Source organism: Oncorhynchus clarkii, unplaced genomic scaffold (assembly GCF_045791955.1).
Source record: "Oncorhynchus clarkii lewisi isolate Uvic-CL-2024 unplaced genomic scaffold, UVic_Ocla_1.0 unplaced_contig_2796_pilon_pilon, whole genome shotgun sequence".
Classification (NCBI taxonomy): Eukaryota; Metazoa; Chordata; class Actinopteri; order Salmoniformes; family Salmonidae; genus Oncorhynchus; species Oncorhynchus clarkii.
The window spans coordinates 96,760-123,656 of record NW_027258059.1 but is presented as its reverse complement, the minus strand read 5'-3'; the positions used below and the strand labels follow the sequence as shown (position 1 = coordinate 123,656).

At 50.3% G+C, this 26,897-nt stretch overlaps 1 protein-coding gene across 2 annotated transcripts in view; it reads left to right on the top strand.

Moving 5' to 3' along the window:
* Positions 1-26,897, top strand: part of LOC139394699 (serine/threonine-protein kinase B-raf-like) — a 58,073-nt gene that overhangs the window by 16,999 nt on the left and 14,177 nt on the right. The window contains exons 4-12 of one of the 2 annotated variants that reach the window (XM_071142793.1): positions 2,947-3,050; positions 4,552-4,654; positions 5,124-5,272; positions 5,839-5,958; positions 7,415-7,574; positions 9,450-9,489; positions 10,091-10,219; positions 22,839-22,975; positions 25,312-25,514. In XM_071142793.1, coding sequence (XP_070998894.1) covers positions 2,947-3,050; positions 4,552-4,654; positions 5,124-5,272; positions 5,839-5,958; positions 7,415-7,574; positions 9,450-9,489; positions 10,091-10,219; positions 22,839-22,975; positions 25,312-25,514 — 1,145 coding nt within the window. The remainder of the gene's footprint in view (positions 1-2,946; positions 3,051-4,551; positions 4,655-5,123; positions 5,273-5,838; positions 5,959-7,414; positions 7,575-9,449; positions 9,490-10,090; positions 10,220-22,838; positions 22,976-25,311; positions 25,515-26,897) is intronic. The other variant, XM_071142794.1, reaches the window with a different exon arrangement.

Below are 26,897 nucleotides of genomic sequence, written 5' to 3'. Positions count from 1 at the left end.
GTTCTAGTTGTGTGTGGTCTATACCTGCTGTTCAGTCTCTGAAACTAACTGTATATAGTGATCTTGTTATGTAGTTCTAGTTGTGTGTGGTCTATACCTGCTGTTCAGTCTCTGAAACTAACTGTATATAGTGATCTTGTTATGTAGTTCTAGTTGTGTGTGGTCTATACCTGCTGTTCAGTCTCTGAAACTAACTGTATATAGTGATCTTGTTATGTAGTTCTAGTTGTGTGTGGTCTATACCTGCTGTTCAGTCTCTGAAACTAACTGTATATAGTGATCTTGTTATGTAGTTCTAGTTGTGTGTGGTCTATACCTGCTGTTCAGTCTCTGAAACTAACTGTATATAGTGATCTTGTTATGTAGTTCTAGTTGTGTGTGGTCTATACCTGCTGTTCAGTCTCTGAAACTAACTGTATATAGTGATCTTGTTATGTAGTTCTAGTTGTGTGTGGTCTATACCTGCTGTTCAGTCTCTGAAACTAACTGTATATAGTGATCTTGTTATGTAGTTCTAGTTGTGTGTGGTCTATACCTGCTGTTCAGTCTCTGAAACTAACTGTATATAGTGATCTTGTTATGTAGTTCTAGTTGTGTGTGGTCTATACCTGCTGTTCAGTCTCTGAAACTAACTGTATATAGTGATCTTGTTATGTAGTTCTAGTTGTGTGTGGTCTATACCTGCTGTTCAGTCTCTGAAACTAACTGTATATAGTGATCTTGTTATGTAGTTCTAGTTGTGTGTGGTCTATACCTGCTGTTCAGTCTCTGAAACTAACTGTATATAGTGATCTTGTTATGTAGTTCTAGTTGTGTGTGGTCTATACCTGCTGTTCAGTCTCTGAAACTAACTGTATATAGTGATCTTGTTATGTAGTTCTAGTTGTGTGTGGTCTATACCTGCTGTTCAGTCTCTGAAACTAACTGTATATAGTGATCTTGTTATGTAGTTCTAGTTGTGTGTGGTCTATACCTGCTGTTCAGTCTCTGAAACTAACTGTATATAGTGATCTTGTTATGTAGTTCTAGTTGTGTGTGGTCTATACCTGCTGTTCAGTCTCTGAAACTAACTGTATATAGTGATCTTGTTATGTAGTTCTAGTTGTGTGTGGTCTATACCTGCTGTTCAGTCTCTGAAACTAACTGTATATAGTGATCTTGTTATGTAGTTCTAGTTGTGTGTGGTCTATACCTGCTGTTCAGTCTCTGAAACTAACTGTATATAGTGATCTTGTTACAGTGCCTTGCGAAAGTATTCGGCCCCCTTGAACTTTGCGACCTTTTGCCACATTTCAGGCTTCAAACATAAAGATATAAAACTGTATTTTTTTGTGAAGAATCAACAACAAGTGGGACACAATCATGAAGTGGAACGACATTTATTGGATATTTCAAACTTTTTTAACAAATCAAAAACTGAAAAATTGGGCGTGCAAAATTATTCAGCCCCTTTACTTTCAGTGCAGCAAACTCTCTCCAGAAGTTCAATGAGGATCTCTGAATGATCCAATGTTGACCTAAATGACTAATGATGATAAATACAATCCACCTGTGTGTAATCAAGTCTCCGTATAAATGCACCTGCACTGTGATAGTCTCAGAGGTCCGTCAAAAGCGCAGAGAGCATCATGAAGAACAAGGAACACACCAGGCAGGTCCGAGATACTGTTGTGAAGAAGTTTAAAGCCGGATTTGGGTACAAAAAGATTTCCCAAGCTTTAAACATCCCAAGGAGCACTGTGCAAGCGATAATATTGAAATGGAAGGAGTATCAGACCACTGCAAATCTACCAAGACCTGGCCGTCCCTCTAAACTTTCCGCTCATACAAGGAGAAGACTGATCAGAGATGCAGCCAAGAGGCCCATGATCACTCTGGATGAACTGCAGAGATCTACAGCTGAGGTGGGAGACTCTGTCCATAGGACAACAATCAGTCGTATATTGCACAAATCTGGCCTTTATGGAAGAGTGGCAAGAAAGCCATTTCTTAAAGATATCCATAAAAAGTGTAGTTTAAAGTTTGCCACAAGCCACCTGGGAGACACACCAAACATGTGGAAGAAGGTGCTCTGGTCAGATGAAACCAAAATTGAACTTTGGCAACAATGCAAAACGTTATGTTTGGCGTAAAAGCAACACAGCTGAACACACCATCCCCACTGTCAAACATGGTGGTGGCAGCATCATGGTTTGGGCCTGCTTTTCTTCAGCAGGGACAGGGAAGATGGTTAAAATTGATGGGAAGATGGATGGAGCCAAATACAGGACCATTCTGGAAGAAAACCTGATGGAGTCTGCAAAAGACCTGAGACTGGGACGGAGATTTGTCTTCCAACAAGACAATGATCCAAAACATAAAGCAAAATCTACAATGGAATGGTTCAAAAATTAACATATCCAGGTGTTAGAATGGTCAAGTCAAAGTCCAGACCTGAATCCAATCGAGAATCTGTGGAAAGAACTGAAAACTGCTGTTCACAAATGCTCTCCATCCAACCTCACTGAGCTCGAGCTGTTTTGCAAGGAGGAATGGGAAAAAATTTCAGTCTCTCGATGTGCAAAACTTAAGGGGGTTGAATAATTTTGCACGCCCAATTTTTCAGTCTTTGATTTGTTAAAAAAGTTTGAAATATCCAATAAATGTCGTTCCACTTCATGATTGTGTCCCACTTGTTGTTGATTCTTCACAAAAAAATACAGTTTTATATCTTTATGTTTGAAGCCTGAAATGTGGCAAAAGGTCGCAAAGTTCAAGGGGGCCGAATACTTTCGCAAGGCACTGTATGTAGTTCTAGTTGTGTGTGGTCTATACCTGCTGTTCAGTCTCTGAAACTAACTGTATGGTTCCTCTCGGTCTGTCCAGTCTCTGAAACTAACTGTATGGTTCCTCTCGGTCTGTCCAGTCTCTGAAACTAACTGTATGGTTCCTCTCGGTCTGTCCCAGGTCCCAGCCCGCTGTGGCATGACGGTCAGAGACTCTCTGAAGAAGGCTTTAATGATGAGGGGACTAATCCCTGAATGCTGTGCTGTCTACAGGATACAGGATGGGTAAGATATATACACATATACATACACACACACACACACACACACACACACACACACACACACACACACACACACACACACGTGTCTTTTACATTTCACATTCTGTCAATTGAAGCTCCTGTACAACTTTGTAATCATTTCAGAACAGTGGAGATCAGTAAGGGGTCAATGTACAGTCCCACCGTAAGGGGTCAATGTACAGTCCCACTGTTAAGGGGTCAATGTACAGTCCCACTGTAAGGGGTCAATGTACAGTCCCACTGTTAAGGGGTCAATGTACAGTCCCACTGTTAAGGGGTCAATGTACAGTCCCACCGTAAGGGGTCAATGTACAGTCCCACTGTTAAGGGGTCAATGTACAGTCCCACTGTAAGGGGTCAATGTACAGTCCCACTGTTAAGGGGTCAATGTACAGTCCCACCGTAAGGGGTCAATGTACAGTCCCACCGTAAGGGGTCAATGTACAGTCCCACCGTAAGGGGTCAATGTACAGTCCCACCGTAAGGGGTCAATGTACAGTCCCACTGTTAAGGGGTCAATGTGCAGTCCCACTGTAAGGGGTCAATGTGCAGTCCCACTGTAAGGGGTCAATGTACAGTCCCACTGTAAGGGGTCAATGTACAGTCCCACGGTAAGGGGTCAATGTACAGTCCCACGGTAAGGGGTCAATGTACAGTCCCACGGTAAGGGGTCAATGTGCAGTCCCACGGTAAGGGGTCAATGTACAGTCCCACGGTAAGGGGTCAATGTACAGTCCCACGGTAAGGGGTCAATGTACAGTCCCACGGCAAGGGGTCAATGTACAGTCCCACGGTAAGGGGTCAATGTACAGTCCCACGGTAAGGGGTCAATGTACAGTCCCACTGTAAGGGGTCAATGTACAGTCCCACTGTAAGGGGTCAATGTACAGTCCCACTGTAAGGGGTCAATGTACAGTCCCACGGTAAGGGGTCAATGTACAGTCCCACGGTAAGGGGTCAATGTACAGTCCCACGGTAAGGGGTCAATGTACAGTCCCACGGTAAGGGGTCAATGTACAGTCCCACGGTAAGGGGTCAATGTACAGTCCCACTGTAAGGGGTCAATGTACAGTCCCACTGTAAGGGGTCAATGTACAGTCCCACTGTAAGGGGTCAATGTACAGTCCCACGGTAAGGGGTCAATGTACAGTCCCACGGTAAGGGGTCAATGTACAGTCCCACTGTAAGGGGTCAATGTACAGTCCCACTGTAAGGGGTCAATGTGCAGTCCCACTGTAAGGGGTCAATGTACAGTCCCACTGTAAGGGGTCAATGTACAGTCTCACGGTAAGGGGTCAATGTACAGTCCCACGGTAAGGGGTCAATGTACAGTCCCACACTTGCACAATTCAGTTTATTTTATTGTACTTTGTTGTACAAGGTAAATCATTGAACACATTCTCTTTCACAACAACAACCCACACATGTGTACTAAACTCGACCACAACCCAGTAAACTCCTCTTCCTGTCACCTGTCTCAGAGAGAAGAAGCCTCTTGGCTGGGACACAGACATCTCCTGGCTGACAGGGGAGGAGCTACACGTGGAAGTGCTGGAGAACGTTCCTCTGACCACACACAACTTTGTGAGTATGACTTGAAACTATGGAATTGGTACTAGAATTTCATATGACTGGGCAGGGGTGCAGCCTGGGAGGGCATGGGCCCACCTACTTGGCAGCCAGGCCCACACACTTGGGAGTCAGGCCCAGCCAATCAGAATGAGTTTTTCCCCACAAAAGAGCTTTATTACAGACAAAACTACCCCTCGGGCTTATGGTAGAGAAAGCAACATTACATTTTCTGTCAACAGTTCTGGTGGACAATCCTGCAGTTAGAATGTCAATTGCACACTCCAAAACTTGAGACATCTGTGTCATTGTGCTGTGTGACAAAACTGCAAAACAAATTAAGTGGCCTTTTACACAGATGAGTGGTCTTTCCATCTCCATGGACAGAAGGTACCCGTCACTAGTTACTGACGTTCCCGATCTATTTTCTAACCGTCTCTGTCTCTCTCTCTCTCTCTCTCTCTGTTTCTGTCTGTTCGCCCAGGTGAGGAAGACGTTTTTTACGTTGGCCTTCTGCGATTTTTGCCGGAAGCTTCTGTTCCAGGGGTTCCGATGTCAGACGTGTGGCTATAAGTTCCACCAGCGTTGCAGCACGGAGGTGCCGCTCATGTGTGTCAACTACGACCAGCTAGAGTGAGTTATCCATCGCTTTGATCAAATCAATCAGTTCAACTCGTTGAGGAAAGGGGGTGGGACTCGATGCGTGATGTTATTCTGTTGGTTTGCACGCAAGTGTTGTTGTTCCTTGTTTGAGACGGACGTTAGCTTGACCTGTCCCCGAGACGGACGTTAGCTTGACCTGTCCTCGGAGACGGACGTTAGCTTGACCTGTCCCCGAGACGGACGTTAGCTTGACCTGTCCCCGGAGACGGACGTTAGCTTGACCTGTCCCCGAGACGGACGTTAGCTTGACCTGTCCCCGAGACGGACGTTAGCTTGACCTGTCCCCGAGACGGACGTTAGCTTGACCTGTCCCCGAGATGGACGTTAGCTTGACCTGTCCCCGAGACGGACGTTAGCTTGACCTGTCCCCGAGACGGACGTTAGCTTGACCTGTCCCCGAGACGGACGTTAGCTTGACCTGTCCCCGAGACGGACGTTAGCTTGACCTGCTTATTGCTAGTGTCCCAGTTCTATCCTGTATGTTGGGTCTCTGCTAGTGTCCCAGTTCTATCCTGTATGTTGGGTCTCTGCTGCAGTTTGCTGCTGGTGTCGAAGTTCTTTGAGCACCACCCCATCACCCAGGAGGAGGTGTCGTCAGAGGGCACCACCCCCGTGTCCGAGGCCTACCCGTCACTGCCCCCGTCCGACTCCACCGGGTGAGTCTCACAGCTGTCCTGATCCCATTCTCACCTCGGCACAGTTGACGGAAAGGAGACGAGGAGAGGAAGCCATTTTTGAAGACTATTGAAACAGACTTGATAATCTTATATCAAATCAAAATCAAATCAATGATGTTTTGATTGATTATATCTCCTTGCTAGATTCAATGTAGACTGGAATCTCTGCTAAGGCTTTGCCACATGTCCCCAGTGAGATGACCCTCATGTCCCCAGGGAGATGATCCTCCCCTCTTAACCGCTCTCTGAACCCAGGTTCCTGTCCCCGTCTAAGTCCATCTCCATCCCCCCCAGAGTTTCAACCCCCATCCTCCCTGACCACTGACCCCTCTCTCTCTCTCTGACCCCCAGGTCCCTGTGCCACGCCAGTGTGTCCCCGTCCAAGTCCATCCCTATCCCCCCAGAGTTTCAACCCCCATCCTCCCTGACCACTGATCTCTCTCTCTCTCTCTCTGACCCCCAGGTCCCTGTACCACACCAGTGTGTCCCCGTCCAAGTCCATCCCTATCCCCCCAGAGTTTCAACCCCCATCCTCCCTGACCACTGACCTCTCTCTGACCCCCAGGTCCCTGTGCCACGCCAGCGTGTCCCCGTCCAAGTCCATCCCTATCCCCCCAGAGTTTCAACCCCCATCCTCCCTGACCACTGACCTCTCTCTGACCCCCCAGGTCCCTGTGCCACGCCAGCGTGTCCCCGTCCAAGTCCATCCCTATCCCCCCAGAGTTTCAACCCCCATCCTCCCTGACCACTGACCTCTCTCTGACCCCCAGGTCCCTGTGCCACGCCAGCGTGTCCCCGTCCAAGTCCATCCCTATCCCCCCAGAGTTTCAACCCCCATCCTCCCTGACCACTGACCTCTCTCTGACCCCCAGGTCCCTGTGTCACGCCAGTGTGTCCCCGTCCAAGTCCATCCCTATCCCCCCAGAGTTTCAACCCCCATCCTCCCTGACCACTGACCTCTCTCTCTCTCTCTCCCTCTCTCTGACCCCCAGGTCCCTGTGCCACGCCAGTGTGTCCCCGTCCAAGTCCATCCCTATCCCCCAGAGTTTCAACCCCCATCCTCCCAGACCACTGACCTCTCTCTCTCTCTCTCTCTCTGACCCCCAGGTCCCTGTGCCACGCCAGCGTGTCCCCGTCCAAGTCCATCCCTATCCCCCCAGAGTTTCAACCCCCATCCTCCCTGACCACTGACCTCTCTCTCTCTCTCTCTCTGACCCCCAGGTCCCTGTGCCACGCCAGCGTGTCCCCGTCCAAGTCCATCCCTATCCCCCCAGAGTTTCAACCCCCATCCTCCCTGACCACTGACCTCTCTCTGACCCCCAGGTCCCTGTGCCACGCCAGCGTGTCCCCGTCCAAGTCCATCCCTATCCCCCCAGAGTTTCAACCCCCATCCTCCCTGACCACTGACCTCTCTCTCTCTCTCTCTGACCCCCAGGTCCCTGTGCTACGCCAGCGTGTCCCCGTCCAAGTCCATCCCCATCCCCCAGAACTTCAGGCCCGGAGAAGAGGACCACAGGAACCAGTTTGGACAGAGAGACCGCTCGTCCTCCGCTCCCAACGTCCACATCAACACCATCGAACCCGTCAACATAGACGTGAGTCCAATATCCCCTTTTGTCTGTGTGTCCGATGGCTCAGACACTCCCCCTGCTGGAGACAAGTAGAACTGTGTTTACAGGAAGTAGGGCCTGTCATCATTCACTTTGAACTGGACTGTGTGTTTACAGGAAGTAGGGCCTGTCATCATTCACTTTGAACTGGACTGTGTGTTTACAGGAAGTAGGGCCTGTCATCATTCACTTTGAACTGGACTGTGTGTTTACAGGAAGTAGGGCCTGTCATCATTCACTTTGAACTGGACTGTGTGTTTACAGGAAGTAGGGCCTGTCATCATTCACTTTGAACTGGACTGTGTGTTTACAGGAAGTAGGGCCTGTCGTCATTCACTTTGGACTGGACTGTGTGTTTACAGGCAGTAGCTTGCAGCACGACTAGATCAAGAGAACACATTCACCAAAATACACCTGAATGGATTTCTGTAAATATGTAAATATCAGGGAATCCTCTTTATATTTGTGAACTTTACAGTCCTGTTGATCAAACAACCATGAAAAGGCAGTATCTCTCTCCCTCAGTTGTACACATCAACAAGATCAACAGCTAATGCTAGCCAGAGTAAGATGAGCTAACATCTAACGAAGTAACATTAAATAAACCCTCTAAAACCTTTTCACCTAATTTGGCTGTCAAAATTGCACTGATAAACGATGGGGAATTGTAGCCTCCTCGTCTTTCTGCAGTTTGCCTGCCAACAATGCAAGGCTTGTCCCCAACCAAGCACACAAGCCAACTGGCTAAAGTTGGCTAGCTAGCTAGATACTTCCAGACACAGCAGAGCTGTTTACATGTTACCGAGAGCGTTCTTAACTAAACTATTACTTTATTTGCCTACGTTTACTGACCCCGGGTTAAACTCAGCAGGTGTTTCACGTTGGTAAATTCATCAGTTATTCTGCTCTCTGAATTTACAAATGCGAGAGATATGCTAACTGGATTAGCCGTTCTTGCTAGCTTTACCCAATGACACCTGCATCTCTAGCCGCGTGTATAGCCACCGAAAAACAAGATGACGGAAGAGTCAGTCACTCACCCACTCTTCCAATGACATGGTATCCTCCTAGCAGCTAGCTCGCTAGCTAACGTTAGGCTCCGTGTTTTTAGCTCGCTAGCTAACGTTAGGCTCCGTGTTTTTAGCTCGCTACATAACTAGATACGCCAGCCTATCAGCCATGTTATTGCTGACTTGTGATCATTTGGCCTTGCTAGTTTGATTTATATTGTCATTCTCAACCTTAGTTAAATTCGTCTTTTTTTTTTTTGTCCATAATATTGAGCCATTGAAACTGAGACAGTGCATTCCTTATGGTATCAGGCCCGCTGTGATTTACAACCCGATACCAATATGTTTTGGGACTACCAAGAAATGTATTAGTTTATTATATTAATCATACATTGAACTACATCCACCTGTTCTGCCATCAATGCCTTTTAGTGTACATCATAACATTTAGAGTCAAATATTATTATTATTATTATTATTATTATTATTATTATTACCTATTTTTAAAACCTTTTTAATAAAGTTGGTTTTGTATACATAAACTGGGAATTTTATATTTTTTGACTAATATATATATAATTTTATGAAAACAGTGTTGACTGTTTTCATATCTGCAAAAGTAGTCCGTTCCACTAAGTGTTATACAAGCTACCAAGATATAACCCAATCTGTAGCGTTTATCTGGAATCTGAGATGACTAGCAGTCTTCACAGTATTGTGATTCTCTGTTATTTCCTCTCTCTCTCTCGCTCTCGCGCTCTCTCTCGCGCTCTCTCTCTCTCTCTGTCTCTGTCTGTCTCTCTCTCTGTCTCTGTCTGTCTCTCTCTCTCTGTCTCTTTCTTTCTTTCAGGACTTGATTCGAGATCAAGGTTTACAGAGATCAGAAGGAGGTAAGGAAGCTATCATCATCACTAATTCAATCAACAAGTCCCCCCACCACCACCACCACCCCCATATCCTGCATCTGTGTTCTCTTTCTCTCTTGTTTTACAAGGTTCTCAACTCATTTTGTCCAGTCAGATTTCTAATTCTACTAGTCTTGTTGATGCATATTTAGAATATTTGTCCTTAGACTGTAAAACTCTGTCCCTTTTTAAGGAGACTTCCCCTTTAAGAGAGCCATCTACCCTTTTTATTCCCCTAACATTCTCTGATTTCTACTGCCCATCCATGCTCCCTCTGAAAGAGTGTAGACTACTTACTATAGGGCCAGTCTCAAATGGTACCCTATTCCCTATCTAGTGCACTACTTTTCGCCAGTGATAATGTGTGGAAAAACTCCCTAACTTTCTACTGGTCCATGGAGACAGATTCATGCATTCTCCTCATTGGCACTCATTGGGCTCTGGCCAGAAGTAGAGCACAGTACAGTGACTAGGCGTCCATTTTGGATCGGGCCTACAGTAGGTACCATAGAGAAGTGGGCCCAGTAGCTGGTCTTCAGGGCCAGTGATCCTGCTGTGTCTGTCTCTCTTTCCCCCCCTCCTGCAGCCCCCCCCTTGCAGACCCACCCACCCGCCCGCTGCTTGAGGAAGCACCGAACACGGATCTCAAGCCCCCTCCTATACTCCTACCCCAATGACATAGTCTTTGATTTTGAGTCCGAGCCTGTGTTCCGAGGTAGCTAGGCCTCTGTGGCGTGCCTCTGTGTGTGTATTGTGGTGTGTGTGTGTATTGTGGTGATGTGTGTGTTACCTCACCTCCCACCTGTGTTTTGGCCCTCCACTGTCTGTCTGTGTTTCGCTCTTCACTCTCTTTCCTTATGTTTTCTCTCACTACCATAATCCCTCACACTGTCACTACCGACCCCCCCCCCCCCCCCCCCCCCCCTCTGCTTCCAAAACTCTCATATGGGAGGGTTTTTGTGTTTCAGGGCCTGTGTCCACAAAGCATCTCTGAGTAGGGCTGAGGCTGTAGGATCTGCTCGTATATTCTGATTCATTATGATCTAGAAGGGAACGCCAATCCTACCCTGAGATCCTTTGGATCCAGGCTCTGATCAGGGAATAGGAAAATACACTATAGATGTATAGGACATTATATAAATGTCCTCAGAACTGACATATCATGTAACAGTGTACTGTGTTGACTGACTGTAGTTGACGGTGTAATGTGTTGACTGACTGTAGTTGACTGACTGTAGTTGACAGTGTACTGTGTTGACTGACTGTAGTTGACCATGTAATGTGTTGACTGACTGTAGTTGACTGACTGTAGTTGACAGTGTACTGTGTTGATGGTGTACTGTGTTGACTGACTGTAGTTGACCATGTAATGTGTTGACTGACTGTAGTTGACAGTGTACTGTGTTGATGGTGTAATGTGTTGACTGACTGTAGTTGACGGTGTAATGCGTTGACTGACTGTAGTTGACTGACTGTAGTTGACAGTGTACTGTGTGGATGGTGTACTGTGTTGACTGACTGTAGTTGACAAAGTACTGTGTTGACTGACTGTAGTTGACAATGTACTGTGTTGACTGACTGTAGTTGACCGTGTACTGTGTTGACCGTGTACTGTGTTGACTGACTGTAGTTGACAATGTACTGTTGACTGACTGTAGTTGACCGTGTACTGTGTTGACTGACTGTAGTTGACGGTGTAATGTGTTGACTGACTGTAGTTGACAGTGTAATGTGTTGACTGACTGTAGTTGACAGTGTTGACTGACTGTAGTTGACAGTGTAATGTGTTGACTGACTGTAGTTGACAGTTTAATATTTTCACTACCTTCCAGTGTGAGTAGGTTGTTGTCTTTTTAATGTAATGTTGGAAGCCACATTGAGATGTATTGGTTATAAAGTAGAGGACGCCGTTAAAGTACTACATTACCCAGAGTTCCCTACTGCACCAGGCACCTCCCCCCATCTCAGCAACACCCTCTCCTTCACACACCGGTGGCACTGATGGTTTCCTCTGAACTGACGGCTTCTACGGTTGTGGCTAGATGGAGGATTTGACAGGTTAGGGAGAAGGTGACAGGTTAGGGAGAAGGTGACAGGTTAGGGAGAAGGTGACAGGTTAGGGAGAAGGTGACAGGTTAGGGAGAAGGTGACAGGTTAGGGAGAAGTTGACAGGTTAGGGAGAAGGTGACGTGGTGGGTTAGGGAGAAGTTGACAGGTTAGGGAGAAGGTGACAGGTTAGGGAGAAGGTGACAGGTTAGGGAGAAGGTGACAGGTTAGGGAGGATTTGACAGGTTAGGGAGAAGTTGACAGGTTAGGGAGAAGTTGACGAGTTAGGGAGAAGTTGACGATTTAGGGAGAAGTTGACGATTTAGGGAGAAGTTGACGATTTAGGGAGAAGTTGACGATTTAGGGAGAAGTTGACGATTTAGGGAGAAGTTGACAGGTTAGGGAGAAGGTGACAGGTTAGGGAGAAGGTGACAGGTTAGGGAGAAGGTGACAGGTTAGGGAGAAGTTGACGTGGTAGGTTAGGGAGAAGTTGGCGTGGTAGGTTAGGGAGAAGTTGACAGGTTAATGAGAAGTTGACAGGTTAAAGAGAAGTTGACAGGTTAGGGAGAAGTTGACAGGTTAGGGAGAATTTGAGGTGGTGGGTTAGGGAGAATTTGACAGGTTAGGAGAATCAGGTTCAGGTTAGGGCGAAGACTGCTGTGCTCTAGCCACAAGCGTAGAAGCCATCAGTTCTGTTAAACCATCAGTACCACCTCCCATTGTGACATCACCCCTCACCTCCCACTGTGACATCACCCCTCACCTCCCACTGTGACATCACCCCTCACCTCCCACTGTGACATCACCCCTCACCTCCAACACCACCAGGACACAACACTCCGACTCCCCTCAACCCTCCTGTTCTCTGAAACCCACTATATGGTCCAATTCCAAATAGACCCCTAGACCCTACGCCAAGGATCCCTAATTACATTCAGCCGTGTGTAAAATAGTTTTCTTCATCCTTAAGCGGATGGTAAGGGGTTGCTGGAGCATAGTTATTAATCATTTGTATCGCTGCAAATTGACCGCAAGTATCCCAAATAGATATATATATATTATATTATATTAGAGGGAAAATCATTTCAAACCTTGATTACATGTCAGTCTCTATTTATGCGTTGGAATAGTTGGACAGTTTTCCTAAATTTAAAATCACAGAGCTCATTTTCTGATGGTTTTACAGTCTCTTTTTGTTTCATTAATGAAAAATTATTTCTTAATAAAATATATGCAAAATATTTTTGATCTGAACATTTTGGGAGCCAAATTAAATCGCCCATTGGGGAACCCTGCCCTATGATCGACCCCTAGAGCCTGTGATCGACCCCATGATCGACCCCTAGAGCCTGTGATCGCACCCCTAGACCCTATGATCGACCCCTAGAGCCTATGATCGACCCCTAGAGCCTGTGATCGACCCCTAGACCCTATGATCGACCCCTAGACCCTATGATCGACCCCTAGACCCTATGATCGACCCCTAGACCCTATGATCGACCCCTAGACCCTATGATCGGACCCCTTGACCCTATGATCGGACCCCTTGACCCTATGATCGACCCCTAGAGCCTGTGATCGACCCCTAGACCCTATGATCGACCCCTAGAGCCTATGATCGACCCCTAGAGCCTATGATCGGACCCCTAGAGCCTGTGATCGCACCCCTAGAGCCTGTGATCGCACCCCTAGAGCCTGTGATCGCACCCCTAGAGCCTATGATCGCACCCCTAGAGCCTATGATCGCACCCCTAGACCCTATGATCGGACCCCTAGACCCTATGATCGACCCCTAGAGCCTGTGATCGGACCCCTAGACCCTATGATCGGACCCCTAGACCCTATGATCGACCCCTAGAGCCTGTGATCGACCCCTAGAGCCTGTGATCGACCCCTAGAGCCTGTGATCGACCCCTAGAGCCTGTGATCGACCCCTAGAGCCTGTGATCGACCCCTAGAGCCTGTGATCGACCCTATGATCGACCCCTAGACCCTATGATCGACCCCTAGAGCCTGTGATCGACCCTATGATCGACCCCTAGACCCTATGATCGACCCCTAGAGCCTGTGATCGACCCTATGATCGACCCCTAGACCCTATGATCGACCCCTAGAGCCTGTGATCGACCCTATGATCGACCCCTAGACCCTATGATCGACCCCTAGAGCCTGTGATCGACCCCTAGAGCCTGTGATCGACCCCTAGAGCCTATGATCGACCCCTAGAGCCTGTGATCGACCCCTAGAGCCTGTGATCGACCCCTAGAGCCTGTGATCGACCCCTAGACCCTATGATCGACCCCTAGACCCTATGATCGACCCCATGATCGACCCCTAGACCCTATGATCGACCCCTAGACCCTATGATCGACCCCTAGACCCTGTGATCGACCCCTAGAGCCTGTGATCGACCCCTAGAGCCTGTGATCGACCCCTAGAGCCTGTGATCGACCCCTAGACCCTATGATCGACCCCTAGAGCCTGTGATCGCACCCCTAGACCCTATGATCGACCCCTAGACCCTATGATCGACCCCTAGACCCTATGATCGACCCCTAGACCCTGTGATCGACCCCTAGACCCTGTGATCGACCCCTAGAGCCTATGATCGACCCCTAGAGCCTGTGATCGACCCCTAGAGCCTGTGATCGACCCCTAGAGCCTGTGATCGACCCCTAGAGCCTGTGATCGACCCCTAGAGCCTGTGATCGACCCCTAGAGCCTGTGATCGACCCCTAGAGCCTGTGATCGACCCCTAGACCCTATGATCGACCCCTAGACCCTATGATCGGACCCCATGATCGACCCCTAGACCCTATGATCGACCCCTAGACCCTATGATCGACCCCTAGAGCCTGTGATCGACCCCTAGACCCTATGATCGACCCCTAGACCCTATGATCGACCCCTAGAGCCTGTGATCGCACCCCTAGACCCTATGATCGACCCCTAGACCCTATGATCGACCCCTAGACCCTATGATCGACCCCTAGAGCCTATGATCGACCCCTAGAGCCTGTGATCGACCCCTAGAGCCTGTGATCGACCCCTAGAGCCTGTGATCGACCCCTAGAGCCTGTGATCGACCCCTAGAGCCTGTGATCGACCCCTAGAGCCTGTGATCGACCCCTAGAGCCTGTGTTCGACCCCTAGAGCCTGTGATCGACCCCTAGACCCTATGATCGACCCCTAGACCCTATGATCGGACCCTATGATCGACCCCTAGACCCTATGATCGACCCCTAGACCCTATGATCGACCCCTAGAGCCTGTGATCGACCCCTAGAGCCTGTGATCGACCCCTAGAGCCTGTGATCGACCCCTAGAGCCTGTGATCGACCCCTAGAGCCTATGATCGACCCCTAGAGCCTGTGATCGACCCCTAGACCCTATGATCGACCCCTAGACCCTATGATCGACCCCTAGACCCTATGATCGGACCCCTTGACCCTATGATCGGACCCCTTGACCCTATGATCGGACCCCTTGACCCTATGATCGACCCCTAGAGCCTGTGATCGACCCCTAGACCCTATGATCGACCCTAGAGCCTATGATCGACCCCTAGAGCCTATGATCGACCCCTAGAGCCTGTGATCACACCCCTAGAGCCTGTGATCGGACCCCTAGAGCCTGTGATCGCACCCCTAGAGCCTATGATCGCACCCCTAGAGCCTATGATCGCACCCCTAGAGCCTATGATCGCACCCCTAGACCCTATGATCGGACCCCTAGACCCTATGATCGACCCCTAGACCCTGTGATCGACCCCTAGAGCCTGTGATCGGACCCCTAGACCCTATGATCGGACCCCTAGACCCTGTGATCGACCCCTAGAGCCTGTGATCGACCCCTAGAGCCTGTGATCGACCCCTAGAGCCTGTGATCGACCCCTAGAGCCTGTGATCGACCCCTAGAGCCTGTGATCGACCCTATGATCGACCCCTAGAACCTATGATCGACCCCTAGAGCCTGTGATCGACCGTATGATCGACCCCTAGACCCTATGATCGACCCCTAGAGCCTGTGATCGACCCTATGATCGACCCCTAGACCCTATGATCGACCCCTAGAGCCTGTGATCGACCCTATGATCGACCCCTAGACCCTATGATCGACCCCTAGACCCTGTGATCGACCCCTAGAGCCTGTGATCGACCCCTAGAGCCTATGATCGACCCCTAGAGCCTGTGATCGACCCCTAGAGCCTGTGATCGACCCCTAGAGCCTGTGATCGACCCCTAGAGCCTGTGATCGACCCCTAGACCCTATGATCGGACCCTATGATCGACCCCTAGACCCTATGATCGACCCCTAGACCCTATGATCGACCCCTAGAGCCTGTGATCGACCCCCTAGAGCCTGTGATCGACCCCTAGAGCCTGTGATCGACCCCTAGACCCTATGATCGACCCCTAGACCCTATGATCGACCCCTAGACCCTATGATCGACCCCTAGACCCTATGATCGACCCCTAGAGCCTGTGATCGCACCCCTAGACCCTATGATCGACCCCTAGACCCTATGATCGACCCCTAGACCCTATGATCGACCCCTAGAGCCTATGATCGACCCCTAGAGCCTGTGATCGACCCCTAGACCCTATGATCGACCCCTAGAGCCTGTGATCGACCCCTAGAGCCTGTGATCGACCGCTAGAGCCTGTGATCGACCCCTAGAGCCTGTGATCGACCCCTAGAGCCTGTGATCGACCCCTAGAGCCTGTGATCGACCCCTAGAGCCTGTGATCGACCCCTAGAGCCTGTGATCGACCCCTAGACCCTATGATCGACCCCTAGACCCTATGATCGGACCCCATGATCGACCCCTAGACCCTATGATCGACCCCTAGACCCTATGATCGACCCCTAGACCCTATGATCGACCCCTAGAGCCTGTGATCGACCCCTAGAGCCTGTGATCGACCCCTAGAGCCTGTGATCGACCCCTAGACCCTATGATCGACCCCTAGACCCTATGATCGACCCCTAGACCCTATGATCGACCCCTAGACCCTATGATCGACCCCTAGACCCTGTGATCGACCCCTAGACCCTGTGATCGACCCCTAGACCCTGTGATCGACCCCTAGACCCTGTGATCGACCCCTAGAGCCTGTGATCGCACCCCTAGACCCTATGATCGCACCCCTAGACCCTATGATCGACCCCTAGACCCTATGATCGACCCCTAGAGCCTATGATCGACCCCTAGAGCCTGTGATCGACCCCTAGAGCCTGTGATCGACCCCTAGAGCCTATGATCGACCCCTAGAGCCTGTGATCGACCCCTAGAGCCTGTGATCGACCCCTAGAGCCTGTGATCGACCCCTAGACCCTATGATCGACCCCTAGACCCTATGATCGACCCCTAGACCCTATGATCGACCCCTAGACCCTATGATCGACCCCTAGACCCTATGATCGACCCCTAGACCCTATGATCGACCCCTAGACCCTGTGATCGACCCCTAGAGCCTGTGATCGACCCCTAGACCCTGTGATCGACCCCTAGACCCTATGATCGGACCCCTAGACCCTATGATCGACCCCTAGAGCCTGTGATCGACCCCTAGAGCCTGTGATCGACCCCTAGACCCTGTGATCGACCCCTAGAGCCTGTGATCGACCCCTAGACCCTATGATCGACCCCTAGAGCCTATGATCGACCCCTAGAGCCTGTGATCGACCCCTAGACCCTATGATCGACCCCTAGAGCCTGTGATCGACCCCTAGAGCCTGTGATCGACCCCTAGAGCCTGTGATCGACCCCTAGAGCCTGTGATCGACCCCTAGACCCTATGATCGACCCTATGATCGACCCCTAGACCCTATGATCGACCCCTAGACCCTATGATCGACCCCTAGACCCTGTGATCGACCCCTAGACCCTGCGATCGACCCCTAGAGCCTGCGATCGACCCCTAGACCCTATGATCAACCCCTAGACCCTATGATCGACCCCTAGAGCCTGTGATCGACCCCTAGACCCTATGATCGACCCCTAGACCCTATGATCGACCCCTAGAGCCTATGATCGACCCCTAGACCCTATGATCGGACCCCTAGACCCTATGATCGACCCCTAGAGCCTGTGATCGACCCCTAGACCCTAAGATCGACCCCTAGACCCTATGATCGACCCCTAGAGCCTGTGATCGACCCCTAGACCCTATGATCGGACCCCTTGACCCTATGATCGACCCCTAGACCCTATGATCGACCCCTAGACCCTATGATCGGACCCCTAGACCCTATGATCGACCCTATGATCGACCCTATGATCGACCCTATGATCGACCCTATGATCGACCCCTAGAGCCTATGATCGACCCCTAGAGCCTATGATCGACCCCTAGAGCCTATGATCGACCCCTAGACCCTATGATCGACCCCTAGACCCTATGATCGACCCCTAGACCCTATGATCGGACCCCTAGACCCTATGATCGACCCCTAGACCCTATGATCGGACCCCTAGAGCCTATGATCGCACCCCTTGACCCTATGATCGACCCCTAGACCCTATGATCGGACCCCTAGACCCTATGATCGGACCCCTAGACCCTATGATCGGACCCCTAGACCCTATGATCGGACCACTAGACCCTATGATCGCACCCCTAGAGCCTATGATCGCACCCCTAGAGCCTATGATCGCACCCCTAGACCCTATGATCGCACCCCTAGACCCTATGATCGCACCCCTAGAGCCTATGATTGACCCCTAGACCCTATGATCGGACCCCTAGACCCTATGATCGGACCCCTAGACCCTATGATCGGACCCCTAGAGCCTATGATCGACCCCTAGAGCCTATGATCGACCCCTAGAGCATATGATCGACCCCTAGAGCCTATGATCGACCCCTAGAGCCTATGATCGCACCCCTAGAGCCTATGATCGCACCCCTAGAGCCTATGATCGCACCCCTAGAGCCTATGATCGCACCCCTAGAGCCTGTGATCGACCCCTAGACCCTATGATCGACCCCTAGACCCTATGATCGACCCCTAGAGCCTGTGATCGACCCCTAGAGCCTGTGATCGACCCCTAGACCCTATGATCGACCCCTAGAGCCTATGATCGACCCCTAGAGCCTGTGATCGACCCCTAGACCCTGTGATCGACCCCTAGAGCCTGTGATCGACCCCTAGAGCCTGTGATCGACCCCTAGAGCCTGTGATCGACCCCTAGAGCCTGTGATCGACCCCTAGAGCCTGTGATCGACCCCTAGAGCCTGTGATCGACCCCTAGAGCCTGTGATTGACCCCTAGACCCTATGATCGACCCCTAGACCCTATGATCGACCCTATGATCGACCCCTAGACCCTATGATCGACCCCTAGACCCTATGATCGACCCCTAGACCCTATGATCGACCCCTAGAGCCTGTGATCGACCCCTAGACCCTATGATCGACCCCTAGAGCCTGTGATCGACCCCTAGACCCTATGATCGACCCCTAGACCCTATGATCGACCCCTAGAGCCTATGATCGACCCCTAGACCCTATGATCGGACCCCTAGACCCTGTGATCGACCCCTAGAGCCTGTGATCGACCCCTAGACCCTATGATCGACCCCTAGACCCTATGATCGACCCCTAGAGCCTGTGATCGACCCCTAGACCCTATGATCGGACCCCTTGACCCTATGATCGACCCCTAGACCCTATGATCGACCCCTAGACCCTATGATCGGACCCCTAGACCCTATGATCGACCCTATGATCGACCCTATGATCGACCCTATGATCGACCCCTAGAGCCTATGATCGACCCCTAGAGCCTATGATCGACCCCTAGAGCCTATGATCGACCCCTAGAGCCTATGATCGACCCCTAGAGCCTATGATCGACCCCTAGAGCCTATGATCGACCCCTAGAGCCTATGATCGACCCCTAGACCCTATGATCGACCCCCTAAACCCTATGATCGACCCCTAGACCCTATGATCGACCCCTAGAGCCTATGATCGACCCCTAGAGCCTATGATCGACCCCTAGAGCCTATGATCGCACCCCTAGAGCCTATGATCGCACCCCTAGAGCCTATGATCGCACACCTAGAGCCTATGATCGCACCCCTAGAGCCTGTGATCGACCCCTAGACCCTATGATCGACCCCTAGAGCCTGTGATCGACCCCTAGACCCTGTGATCGACCCCTAGAGCCTGTGATCGACCCCTAGACCCTATGATCGACCCCTAGAGCCTGTGATCGACCCCTAGAGCCTGTGATCGACCCTGTGATCGACCCCTAGAGCCTGTGATCGACCCCTAGAGCCTGTGATCGACCCCTAGAGCCTGTGATCGACCCCTAGAGCCTGTGATCGACCCCTAGAGCCTGTGATCGACCCCTAGACCCTATGATCGACCCCTAGACCCTATGATCGACCCTATGATCGACCCCTAGACCCTATGATCGACCCCTAGACCCTATGATCGACCCCTAGACCCTATGATCGACCCCTAGAGCCTGTGATCGACCCCTAGACCCTATGATCAACCCCTAGACCCTATGATCAACCCCTAGAGCCTGTGATCGACCCCTAGACCCTATGATCGACCCCTAGACCCTATGATCGACCCCTAGACCCTATGATCGACCCCTAGACCCTATGATCGACCCCTAGACCCTATGATCGGACCCCTAGACCCTATGATCGACCCCTAGAGCCTGTGATCGACCCCTAGACCCTATGATCGACCCCTAGACCCTATGATCGACCCCTAGAGCCTGTGATCGACCCCTAGACCCTATGATCGGACCCCTTGACCCTATGATCGACCCCTAGACCCTATGATCGACCCCTAGACCCTATGATCGACCCCTAGACCCTATGATCGACCCCTAGACCCTATGATCGGACCCCTAGACCCTATGATCGACCCTATGATCGACCCTATGATCGACCCCTAGAGCCTATGATCGACCCCTAGAGCCTATGATCGACCCCTAGAGCCTATGATCGACCCCTAGAGCCTATGATCGACCCCTAGACCCTATGATCGACCCCTAGACCCTATGATCGACCCCCTAGACCCTATGATCGACCCCCTAGACCCTATGATCGACCCCTAGACCCTATGATCGGACCCCTAGACCCTATGATCGACCCCTAGACCCTATGATCGGACCCCTAGACCCTCTGATCGGACCCCTAGACCCTATGATCGACCCCTAGACCCTATGATCGGACCCCTTGACCCTATGATCGCACCCCTTGACCCTATGATCGACCCCTAGACCCTATGATCGGACCCCTAGACCCTATGATCGGACCCCTAGACCCTATGATCGGACCCCTAGACCCTATGATCGACCCCTAGAGCCTATGATCGCACCCCTAGAGCCTATGATCGCACCCCTAGAGCCTATGATCGCACCCCTAGAGCCTATGATCGCACCCCTAGAGCCTATGATCGCACCCCTAGACCCTATGATCGACCCCTAGACCCTATGATCGACCCCTAGACCCTATGATCGGACCCCTAGACCCTATGATCGGACCCCTAGACCCTATGATCGGACCCCTAGACCCTATGATCGGACCCCTAGACCCTATGATCGGACCCCTAGACCCTATGATCGACCCCTAGACCCTATGATCGACCCCTAGAGCCTATGATCGCACCCCTAGAGCCTATGATCGCACCCCTAGAGCCTATGATCGCACCCCTAGAGCCTATGATCGCACCCCTAGAGCCTATGATCGCACCCCTAGAGCCTATGATCGCACCCCTAGACCCTATGATCGCACCCCTAGACCCTATGATCGCACCCCTAGACCCTATGATCGAACCCCTAGACCCTATGATCGACCCCTAGACCCTATGCCCTAGGATCGACCCCTAGACCCTATGACCGGACCCTTGACCCTATGATCGAACCCCTTGACCCTATGATCGGACCCCTAGACCCTATGATCGGACCCCTAGACCCTATGATCGGATCCCTAGACCCTATGATCGGACCCCTAGAGCCTATGACCGGACCCTAGACCCTATGATCGGACCCCATGCACTTGTGGAGATCAGAGATGTTTTTGACAGGTGTAAGCAATATGGTAATTGTTTCAACTTGCCCTCTGATAGGCTAGGTGGAAGATTCACTGTTTTGTTTTATACCCGTCATTTCATAGGTCTAGGGGTCGATCCTAGGGCATAGGGTCTAGGGGTCGATCCTAGGGCATAGGGTCTAGGGGTCGATCCTAGGGCATAGGGTCTAGGGGTCGATCCTAGGGCATAGGGTCTAGGGGTCGATCCTAGGGCATAGGGTCTAGGGGTCGATCCTAGGGCATAGGGTCTAGGGGTCGATCCTAGGGCATAGGGTCTAGGGGTCGGTCCCAGGGCATAGGGTCTAGGGGTCGGTCCCAGGGCATAGGGTCTAGGGGTCGGTCCCAGGGCATAGGGTCTAGGGGTCGGTCCCAGGGCATAGGGTCTAGGGGTCGGTCCCAGGGCATAGGGTCTAGGGGTCGGTCCCAGGGCATAGGGTCTAGGGGTCGATCCCAGGGCGTAGGGTCTAGGGGTCGATCCCAGGGCGTAGGGTCTAGGGGTCGATCCCAGGGCGTAGGGTCTAGGGGTCGATCCCAGGGCATAGGGTCTAGGGGTCGATCCCAGGGCATAGGGTCTAGGGGTCGGTCCCAGGGCATAGGGTCTAGGGGTCGGTCCCAAGGCATAGGGTCTAGGGGTCGATCCCAGGGCGTAGGGTCTAGGGGTCGATCCCAGGGCATAGGGTCTAGGGGTCAATCCCAGGGCATAGGGTCTAGGGGTCGATCCCAGGGCATAGGGTCTAGGGGTCGATCCCAGGGCATAGGGTCTAGGGGTCGATCCCAGGGCATAGGGTCTAGGGGTCGATCCCAGGGCATAGGGTCTAGGGGTCGATCCCAGGGCATAGGGTCTAGGGGTCGATCCCAGGGCATAGGGTCTAGGGGTCGATCCCAGGGCATAGGGTCTAGGGGTCAATCCCAGGGCATAGGGTCTAGGGGTCAATCCCAGGGCATAGGGTCTAGGGGTCGATCCCAGGGCATAGGGTCTAGGGGTCGATCCCAGGGCATAGGGTCTAGGTGTCAGTTTGGGACTGGACATATCCCTTCTCTCTGTCACTCAAGCCCTGTCTTCCTCCTCTTCCTCCTCTTCCTTCTCCTACCGCCTTCTGTTTGCCCTCCGTTTCTTCTCATCCTCATCTTTCCTTTTCTTTTGTTTTCCTCCTCCACCCCCCCCCCCCCTCCCTTCCCTCCCTCCCCCCCTAACCCCCTCCCTCCCTCTCCTACTTCCAATTAGGGTCGACTGCAGGGCTGTCGGCCACGCCCCCGGCCTCGCTGCCTGGCTCATTGACCAATGTGAAGGCTCCTCAGAAGTCTCCGTGTCCACAGAGAGAGAGGAAGTCATCGTCCTCGTCTGACGACCGCAATAAGATGGTGAGACACAACCGCTACAAAACACAGACCTTCCTAGAGCTGATTGGTGTATAAGGAACACAGACCTTCCTAGAGCTGATTGGTGTATAAGGAACACAGACCTCAGAGCTGATTGGTGTATAAGGAACACAGACCTCAGAGCTGATTGGTGTATAAGGAACACAGACCTCAGAGCTGATTGGTGTATAAGGAACACAGACCTCAGAGCTGATTGGTGTATAAGGAACACAGACCTCAGAGCTGATTGGTGTATAAGGAACACAGACCTCAGAGCTGATTGGTGTATAAGGAACACAGACCTCAGAGCTGATTGGTGTATAAGGAACACAGACCTTCCTAGAGCTGATTGGTGTATAAGGAACACAGACCTCAGAGCTGATTGGTGTATAAGGAACACAGACCTCAGAGCTGATTGGTGTATAAGGAACACAGACCTCAGAGCTGATTGGTGTATAAGGAACACAGACCTTCCTAGAGCTGATTGGTGTATAAGGAACACAGACCTTCCTAGAGCTGATTGGTGTATAAGGAACACAGACCTTAGAGCTGATTGGTGTAAAAGGAACACAGACCTCAGAGCTGATTGGTGTATAAGGAACACAGACCTTCCTAGAGCTGATTGGTGTATAAGGAACACAGACCTCAGAGCTGATTGGTGTATAAGGAACACAGACCTTCCTAGAGCTGATTGGTGTATAAGGAACACAGACCTTCCTAGAGCTGATTGGTGTATAAGGAACACAGACCTTCCTAGAGCTGATTGGTGTATAAGGAACACAGACCTCAGAGCTGATTGGTGTATAAGGAACACAGACCTCAGAGCTGATTGGTGTATAAGGAACACAGACCTCAGAGCTGATTGGTGTATAAGGAACACAGACCTTCCTAGAGCTGATTGGTGTAAAAGGAACACAGACCTCAGAGCTGATTGGTGTATAAGGAACACAGACCTCAGAGCTGATTGGTGTATAAGGAACACAGACCTTCCTAGAGCTGATTGGTGTATAAGGAACACAGACCTCAGAGCTGATTGGTGTATAAGGAACACAGACCTTCCTAGAGCTGATTGGTGTATAAGGAACACAGACCTCAGAGCTGATTGGTGTATAAGGAACACAGACCTCAGAGCTGATTGGTGTATAAGGAACACAGACCTTCCTAGAGCTGATTGGTGTATAAGGAACACAGACCTTAGAGCTGATTGGTGTATAAGGAACACAGACCTCAGAGCTGATTGGTGTATAAGGAACACAGACCTTCCTAGAGCTGATTGGTGTATAAGGAACACAGACCTCAGAGCTGATTGGTGTATAAGGAACACAGACCTTCCTAGAGCTGATTGGTGTATAAGGAACACAGACCTCAGAGCTGATTGGTGTATAAGGAACACAGACCTCAGAGCTGATTGGTGTATAAGGAACACAGACCTTCCTAGAGCTGATTGGTGTATAAGGAACACAGACCTTCCTAGAGCTGATTGGTGTATAAGGAACACAGACCTTAGAGCTGATTGGTGTATAAGGAACACAGACCTCAGAGCTGATTGGTGTATAAGGAACACAGACCTTCCTAGAGCTGATTGGTGTATAAGGAACACAGACCTCAGAGCTGATTGGTGTATAAGGAACACAGACCTTCCTAGAGCTGATTGGTGTATAAGGAACACAGACCTTCCTAGAGCTGATTGGTGTATAAGGAACACAGACCTTAGAGCTGATTGGTGTATAAGGAACACAGACCTCAGAGCTGATTGGTGTATAAGGAACACAGACCTTCCTAGAGCTGATTGGTGTATAAGGAACACAGACCTCAGAGCTGATTGGTGTATAAGGAACACAGACCTTCCTAGAGCTGATTGGTGTATAAGGAACACAGACCTTCCTAGAGCTGATTGGTGTATAAGGAACACAGACCTTAGAGCTGATTGGTGTATAAGGAACACAGACCTCAGAGCTGATTGGTGTATAAGGAACACAGACCTTCCTAGAGCTGATTGGTGTATAAGGAACACAGACCTTAGAGCTGATTGGTGTATAAGGAACACAGACCTCAGAGCTGATTGGTGTATAAGGAACACAGACCTCAGAGCTGATTGGTGTATCACAAAGCAGGATCAATAAGTTTACAATATGACTGAGATGCCAACCAATGACTATAGGAGTTGTCAAGATGGCTAGAAAATGACCAGGTATTCAGTTGGAGAAAGACCTAGTAAAAACACACAGTGTGGTGACACGCACAGAGCCTGTCACCGTGCGCTGCCACTTTAAGACCGGCTCTGTTGTAAAAGCAGGAAGTAAAACCATCTGTGTGTGCCTCCCCTCCCCCCCATGTAGAAAACCCTGGGCAGACGGGACTCGAGTGACGACTGGGAGATCCCAGAAGGTCAGATCACCCTGGGTCAGAGGATAGGCTCCGGATCCTTTGGGACCGTCTTCAAGGGCAAGTGGCACGGAGACGTGGCGGTGAAGATGTTGAACGTGACAGCTCCCACCCCACAGCAGCTACAGGCCTTTAAGAACGAAGTGGGAGTCCTCCGGTAAGACACGTTTTTAACGGTTAAGTCATGAAAAGCTTGGCATGTACACAGCGGTGGAATACTAGTTTTACCTGCAGATGTTGAGGTGATTAACTGCTACCTTCCAGGTCTTAAGTGTGTTGGGATATACAGTATAACGGGCAAGTATAGTGTAAACAGGGCTTCTGTTTTGTCATGAAATAGCAGGGCTTCTGTTTTGTCATGAAATAACAGGGCTTCTGTTTTGTCATGAAATAACAGGGCTTCTGTTTTGTCATGAAATAGCAGGGCTTCTGTTTTGTCATGAAATAGCAGGGCTTCTGTTTTGTCATGAAATAGCAGGGCTTCTGTTTTGTCATGAAATAGCAGGGCTTCTGTTTTGTCATGAAATAGCAGGGCTTCTGTTTTGTCATGAAATAGCAGGGCTTCTGTTTTGTCATGAAATAGCAGGGCTTCTGTTTTGTCATGAAATAGCAGGGCTTCTGTTTTGTCATGAAATAGCAGGGCTTCTGTTTTGTCATGAAATAGCAGGGCTTCTGTTTTGTCATGAAATAGCAGGGCTTCTGTTTTGTCATGAAATAACAGGGCTTCTGTTCCGTCATGAAATAGCAGGGCTTCTGTTCCGTCATGAAATAGCAGGGCTTCTGTTTTGTCATGAAATAACAGGGCTTCTGTTTTGTCATGAAATAGCAGGGCTTCTGTTTTGTCATGAAATAGCAGGGCTTCTGTTTTGTCATGAAACAACAGGGCTTCTGTTTTGTCATGAAATAGCAGGGCTTCTGTTTTGTCATGAAACAGCAGGGCTTCTGTTTTGTCATGAAATAGCAGGGCTTCTGTTTTGTCATGAAATAGCAGGGCTTCTGTTTTGTCATGAAATAACAGGGCTTCTGTTTTGTCATGAAATAGCAGGGCTTCTGTTTTGTCATGAAATAGCAGGGCTTCTGTTTTGTCATGAAATAGCAGGGCTTCTGTTTTGTCATGAAATAACAGGGCTTCTGTTCCGTCATGAAATAGCAGGGCTTCTGTTTTGTCATGAAAAAGCAGGGCTTCTGTTCCGTCATGAAATAGCAGGGCTTCTGTTTTGTCATGAAATAACAGGGCTTCTGTTCCGTCGTGAAATAGCAGGGCTTCTCTGTTCTGTTGTGAAATAGCAGGGCTTATGTGTTTAGTCGTGAAATAGCAGGGCTTATGTGTTTAGTCATGAAACAGCAGGGCTTATGTGTTTAGTCATGAAACAGCAGGGCTTATGTGTTTAGTCATGAAATAGCAGGGCTTCTGTTTTGTCATGAAATAGCAGGGCTTCTGTTTTGTCATGAAATAGCAGGGCTTCTGTTTTGTCATGAAATAGCAGGGCTTCTGTTTTGTCATGAAATAGTAGGGCTTCTGTTTTGTCATGAAACAGCA